The sequence below is a fragment of the Octopus bimaculoides genome, chromosome 8, assembly GCF_001194135.2.
Source record: "Octopus bimaculoides isolate UCB-OBI-ISO-001 chromosome 8, ASM119413v2, whole genome shotgun sequence".
In the NCBI taxonomy this organism is placed as follows: domain Eukaryota; kingdom Metazoa; phylum Mollusca; class Cephalopoda; order Octopoda; family Octopodidae; genus Octopus; species Octopus bimaculoides.
The window spans coordinates 14905539-14912718 of NC_068988.1; the positions used below are offsets into that span (position 1 = coordinate 14905539).

The 7180-nt window shown below is 36.0% G+C and overlaps 1 protein-coding gene across 1 annotated transcript in view; it reads left to right on the forward strand.

The window, feature by feature from the left end:
• Positions 1-6: 6 nt before the first annotated feature.
• LOC106867171 (solute carrier family 4 member 11) overlaps positions 7-7180 on the forward strand; it is a 39122-nt gene continuing 31948 nt past the window's right edge. The window contains exons 1-3 of the mRNA XM_014911963.2: positions 7-29; positions 3290-3497; positions 4777-4861. Of these exons, the coding sequence (XP_014767449.2) occupies positions 3392-3497; positions 4777-4861 (191 nt within the window). The 5' untranslated portion in view covers positions 7-29; positions 3290-3391. The remainder of the gene's footprint in view (positions 30-3289; positions 3498-4776; positions 4862-7180) is intronic.

Below are 7180 nucleotides of genomic sequence, written 5' to 3' on the forward strand. Positions count from 1 at the left end.
ATGAAGAACTTTTGTACCGAGTTTATGAGGTAAGTCACAGAACTTGTCCAAAATTCTTTCTCTTCAGCATGCATGCATGCATGCACATGCTCCCACACACACACATACATGCATGCACACACACACATACATGCACACTCACACACACACACACACACAAGCACACACACATGCACAAAAACACACAAACACATACACACACAAACACACAAATGCACACACCCTCACACATGCACAACCACACACACACACAAACACTCATACACACACTCAACGCACTCACAAACACAAACACACACACACATACACACTTACACCTGTGTGTGCGTGTGCACACACACATGCGACCCTTGATCCCCCACCAAAAAACAATGTTTGTGATACTACACATTGTATGACAGTCATTAATAGACAACATATACTCAACACAAATACATGCTAAGCAGATGTTAGGCAACCACTACAAGGTCTGGTCCTTGTAGCAATATGGCAGCTTGTGTACCTCAATGACCCTGGGAGCTATTCCAGTTGAGTGCAAGCTTCTGGTAAGGCTTCCCATGCTGGATAGGTCTATGTAGGGCCAACATCCCTACCTAGAATATAGCTAAGTTACAGAAGCATTGCTGACAATCTAAAATCGGCAAAACCTGGGAAAAGAGAAGGCAGCCCAGGGTCAAGAATGGAAGAGAAACATCAGCGGTGGCCTATGCTCCATAACAAGCTCTGAGTTCAAATTCCATCAAGGTTAACCTTGCTATTTAACCTTTTGAGGTCGATAAATAAAGTAGCAGTCTTGAACTGGTATTAATTCTTCTCAGAATCACCAGGAAAAAAGTGAAGCAAATTCAAGGGCTCTTAATTAAAAGGCTAGGTAGAACTCTATTGCCATCAGCAGAAGCAGGGATAACGGTCCCATGTACTCTTTATTCCCTTCTTCTTTCTTTGGGCCCTGATGGAATCATAAAAACACCATTGTGACACACGGCATGTCTTCAGTGCTTTAGCCCTAACAGATCCTATCCCCATCCAAGTGGTATAGCTAGACTGTGTGTCACTCAAGACAGCCCTTGAATTTTCTCCACTTTTTCCCTGGTGATTCCGAGAAGAATTCATACCAGTTCAAGACTGCTACTTTATTTATCGACCTCAAAAGGTTAAATAGCAAGGTTAACCTTGATGGAATTTGAACTCAGAGCTTAAGAGAGCAAGAATGATTACAGCGTAGAAATCCATCCAGCATCTTAACAACGCTGACACACCTATTTAGATAATCATAAATATATGAAGTTTATAATTTTTGTGGATTATTATAGGATTTATGCTGATTATGTATTTATAATTATATATTTATGTTGCATTTTTAATATTGCTTCGTATCTTAAAAAATATATCTTTCATAATAATATTGTTAAGTTTCATGATACAAAAAAGAAAATAGGACACAAAAACATGAGTTCATATATATGTATATATGTGTGCATGTGTGTGTGTATAAATATATATATATATATATATATATACACACACACACATACATACATATATATTTATTGTTTTATATATATTTTTTTCATTTTTTCCTTTTTAATTGTGTGAATGTGTACGTGTGTGAGTATATGCATATGTATGTATATATTAAATGTGTATTGTGTGCATGTGTATATATGTGTATGCGTGTATGTATGAATGTGAGTGTAGGACTGTGTCCGGTGCATAAGTGCAACTTTTATGCACACGTCCCCTTCTTTTATATGGATATGCATATGCTTGTATATCTGCAGTTGTAGGTGTGTGATAGGAGGATGTATAAGTATATATATATATGTGTGTGTGTGTGTGTACATATGTACATATATGTATATACGTATATGCAGGAGTGTGAATGTATGCCTGTATATATATATATATATATGTATATTTATATGTCTAAAGGTCTAAATATATATGAGTGCGAGCATACACCTATGTCTATATGAGGATGAAGTTGCATGAACATATACATAAATATATATATAATTATAAAATCTGGTAATTAGTCATATATTAATTAATATCGAATAATTATCAGGAGGCCTATTTCTAGCGCATTAACTGTCCACGTTAGTGGTCGACGTTATTTTTTAAAATGTACCTTAATCCCCTGAGATTGCAGATAATATTTCTGAATCTCTTTGATTCTTTAGATGTGCTGGCCTCCTGATAATTATTCGATATTAATTAATATATGACTAATTACCAGATTTTATAATAATATTTTACCCATTACTCATGTTCTCATACTGAATATATAAGACTCAGTAAATATTTTCTGCGGATATATTCCTGGAATTAGCATGCCAAAACGAAGACTTTTGAATTTTAACATTAAGCTGTAATTAGCAGAACCATATGCACACGCACCCATGGCGGTGGGCAACTCTGTATACGATTCTGATGATTACGGTTACATTACTAATCAGGCTGATGAGGAATAGACAAATGGTAAGAATTTGTTAAATCCGAAACTAGTTCCTGTTTAATAATGCTTTTTTAGGTGATTTTAAATGTCTTGCCCGCTCACGTTTTTGGTATGCTGCTATATTTCATGTTGAGAACAATTTAGGTCTTAATAGACACAAGATGTGATCTATTTCTAGCGCATTAACTGTCCACGTTAGTGGTCAACGTTATTTTTTAAAATGTACATATATATATATATATATATATATACATGTGTGCATATGTGTGTGGATATGTGTATATGTATGAGTACATACATGCATATATATGTTTGTGTGTGTATGTGAATGTACATATACATATTTTTGTGAGTGTACGTATGTAGACGTTATGAACGTACAAGATTTTATGTCTATGTCTTGCAAGAATATGGTTGTGTGTATTTTTTATCTTTCATATTTTTCCCAACCTTTTTAGATTAACTTCCCTTTTATTCAATGGTTTTCATAGCGTCCATTACCATTTAATAGCCAACAAGAATGCATAGGCTAAGAGAAAAACTCTAACAGACCTATCAGAATGAAATCCCCACTTATGTTTTTCATCAAATTCTACTAAGATTCTTGTAGGTTCTGCATCAAGTCTCAACTCCAGCTCACCTGACCATGTCTCTCCATTGGATCTAAACGGCTCAGGACAGTCACATACAGATGATACTTCCCCAGTTCTCTCCACTTACAACTGAGTCGCAGCTTTGGGCCCAACTGATGCAAGCTTCTTCAGACCCCCAACAGATGAGAAAGGATAACTTAACAGGGTTTGACATATCAATATCAATCTTCTATTGCAGAGGTTGCCCTTGAAAGACTTTTCCCAAGAGATCCGTGCACACCGTGATGTGGATAACTATTTATGTAACACGTTGCTGTTGTTAGATATTGAGGAGAGCAATATGGAAGATATTGTTCAATTGATGATTGATAAAGTTTTGGAAACACAAACGAAGCAAAATCTCAATATGGCTGACCTCATGAAAACCATATTTGCAATGCACAGAGGTGAGTTATTTTAAAAGCTATAATATTAGTTATTCATTTTAAGTGTGTTTTTCCTTGTTAGCATGGGCTAAATGGTCGCCATATGATTCAGTCCTTGTTGCAGTTGATGGCTTGTGTTCCTCTATGACCCTGAGAGCTTTGCCTGCAGAGTGCTAGTTGCTGGTAGGCCCTTCCATGCAGGACAGATCAAAGCATAGAGGTCAGACTAATACCTCCTCCTCCTCCTCCTCCTCCTCCTCCTCATCGTCGTCGTCGTCGTCGTCACTATCATCATTCAGCATCTGCTTTCCATGCTGGTGGAGTTAAACAACAGTAACATTCATCCCATCCAGGACTGTCACATTATGTTGGCAAATAGTCTTTACTTTAAAAAACTGTTACCGAATATTTCTCTTTGAGAGATTTAGAAATAATAATGTTTCTATTTATGGGTTAAATCATTTGACTGAAACGGGTCAGCTAGAGAGTTGCACCAGGTTCCAATCCGATTTGGCATGGTTTCTATGACTGGATGCCCTTTCTAATGCCAACCACTCCAAGAGTGTAATGGGTGCTTTTTATGTGCCACTAGCATGGGTGCCAGTTACGTGACATTGGCAATGACCACAACTACGATTTCACTTGGCTTGACAGGTCTTCTCAAGCACAGCATATCACCAAAGGTCTCAGTAACTTATCATTGCCTCCATGAGGTCTTCCAAAATATAAAAACAGATTTTTGTAGTGCCAACACCCCTACCTAGAAAAACCAAGCAAAGTTACAGTAGAACCAATGATAATTGAAAGTCAACAAGACTCGAGAGAGGAAGACCTTTTCTTAGGGAAACATGACACATTAGAGAAAAAATCTGAAAGGCAGAAGACCAGATCCTAATGTGGAAGTGGGGATGGATAGGCAACACCTTAGATAAAACAACATCCTCCATTATATGTCAGGCCCAGACTTGGAACACACAAGGGAGGCAAAAGAGAGAACCCTCTAAAAGGAGCTGGGGGTAAGTTAATGAGGCAAAGCTGAAAAAAGCATGGATACAACAGGAAAAAATCAGAAAGGACATCCTAAAATCAAGATCATTGGATAAAATTAGACATAGGCCTATGTACCATAGGAAACAAAGGTTTTAGGTATATAAGTAATAGTTTCAAGAAAAATTCTTGCTAAGAACCCACAACCCTCAAATTTCTTCCTTCCTTGTTTTTTTCCTTCTTTTCTCCCAACTTTTCTTCTGTTTTTTTGTTGTTGTTTTCTTTCTATTTTGTTTTTCTTTCTTTCTTGCAGTGGACCTCCTCAGTAGAACCATTCAAGGAGTGAAGTTTTCTCAGCTGAACACACTTCAATATGACCATACTTGGCTCTGTATGTTGTGAGTAGTATTATAATGAGGTTGCATCATTAAATATTGAATATACAATGTACTGCATGCTTTCTTTTTTTTCCCACAGAACCAGCAGCAAATATTATGGTCTTCTAGCCTTGGAAGTCACAAAACAATCATCATTAGTGCCATGGAAAATAAGCACCCAGTACACTCAGTAAACTGGTTGGTGTTAGGAAGGGCATCTAGCAGTAGAAAGCATGCCAAAGCAGACACTGGAATATGATGCAAACCTCCAACTTGTCAGATTTTCTCAAATCATCCAACTCATAAAAACATAGAAAAGCAGACACAAAATGGTGGTGGTGGTGGTGGCAGTGGCAGCCATTGTGGTGGTGATGGAGAGCTGGTGATATTTCTGTTGTAGTTGTTATTGTCACTCTTCAGGAGTTCAAATCCTCTTGTCATAATATCAAGTGAGGTGGAGTAAAATAAGTGCTAGCACACTTCAAGTGGCAAGCAAGAAATGTTTAATTACTCAGACTCTATCCAATGCTTAAATCCTTCACTGTCTGCAAAAAAATTAAGATTTCAATGTGAGGCATCTATTGTAAAGACAGACAAGGCAGGAATTTGTGGAAACAGATGTGACTACCACTGATTAGAAATTTTAAGAATTTTGTAAATAAAAAAAACTTATGTTGTATCTTGAGGGTGGGGTCATTATGCCAATAAAATTTAAATAAACACATACACTGATTAAATACCACTTCATTATTTTACCAACTAACAATTCAATGGTTTGTTTAATGTGTTGATTGAACAATCAATTGATCATTAGTTTTCTTTGTCAGAGTCCTTTCATTGCTTTTCTCAACCTCATCAATGACATGCTCTCACTCTTCCAGTTATCCTTGGTATCTTTTTCCTTATTCCTTAATTTCAAATTCGAATTCCTAATCCCACCAAATATTATGAAGAAATGTTTATTTCCCTTGTACTAACAGTTCATTAAGCAACACTTTATATTTAACTGCTCATATATATATATATATATATATATATATACTTACTTGGAAATGGATGAATCGCATTCAATTAAATAATAAATAATGTATAATATATATATATATATATACACACACACATGCATATATGGGTACAGGACGTCACCAACAGTGCAAATAACATGAAATACGTAAGCAAATGAGTTAAATACGTAAACAATGAGAAAAAAAAATGTAAAAAAGGACAGGTAAACACAGTAGACAGACAGCCAACAACTGATGATGGGTCCTTTCTCTGTGTTTACTTATCCTGTTTTCCATTTTTTTCTCATTGTTTACGTATTTCATGTTATTTGCCCCATTGGTGACGTCCTGTACCCATATATGCATATGTGTGTGTGTATATATATATATAGCTATATATATATATAGCTATATATATATATATATATATATATATACAAGGTGCATTTAAAATATCCAACTTTGTTTCCTGCCAAAACTAATGCTGCATGAGCAAAATTCTTTGGGCTGGCCATGTAACATCTTAGCTCGTAAGTTACCTCATCATTTCACATTTGTTTTGCTTTTATATGTTGATTCCCTGAAGATGAATATATGTGGAATTCCAGCAACTCTTACTTCTTTGTAGAAGAGCTCTCATATATTTTGAAACATGTGTAGGAATTAAAGGAACTTTTATTTATATGCGTTTTGCTCCATTTATTGTTATTATTCATATCTTCTCAAAATGTATCACTTTAACTTGGTATCTCTACCTATAAAACGGCTGTGATATCTTGGTTTTTTAGTGTAATTTTGCTACCTCTGGTAACTATTAACATATTTACATTGTCAAAGGTTTTTTTTAAAACTGAGATAATATTAATATATACATAAACTAATATATATATATATATATATATATAGGTACATACATATACATGTGCATATATGTATACATATATACATATACACACACACATACACACATACATAATCTTTTATATTTAATCACCAACCAAAATACAGTTGCCCTACTTTTTTTTGGACGCATGCGTACGAACAGCCATGCTACATGGCAGTGAAACATGGGCTGTAACTGCTGAGGACATACGTAAGCTCGCAAGGAATGAAGCCGGTATGCTCCGTTGGATGTGTAATGTCAATGTGAATACCCGTCAGAGTGTAAGTATCTTGAGAGAAAAGCTGAACATTAGAAGCATCAGTTGTGGTGTGCAAGAGAGACGATTGCGCTGGTATGGACATGTGGTGAGAATGGATGAGGATAGCTGCGTGAAAAAGTGCCACACCCTAACAGTTGAGGGAACCCGTGGAAGAGGTAGGCCCAGGAAGACCT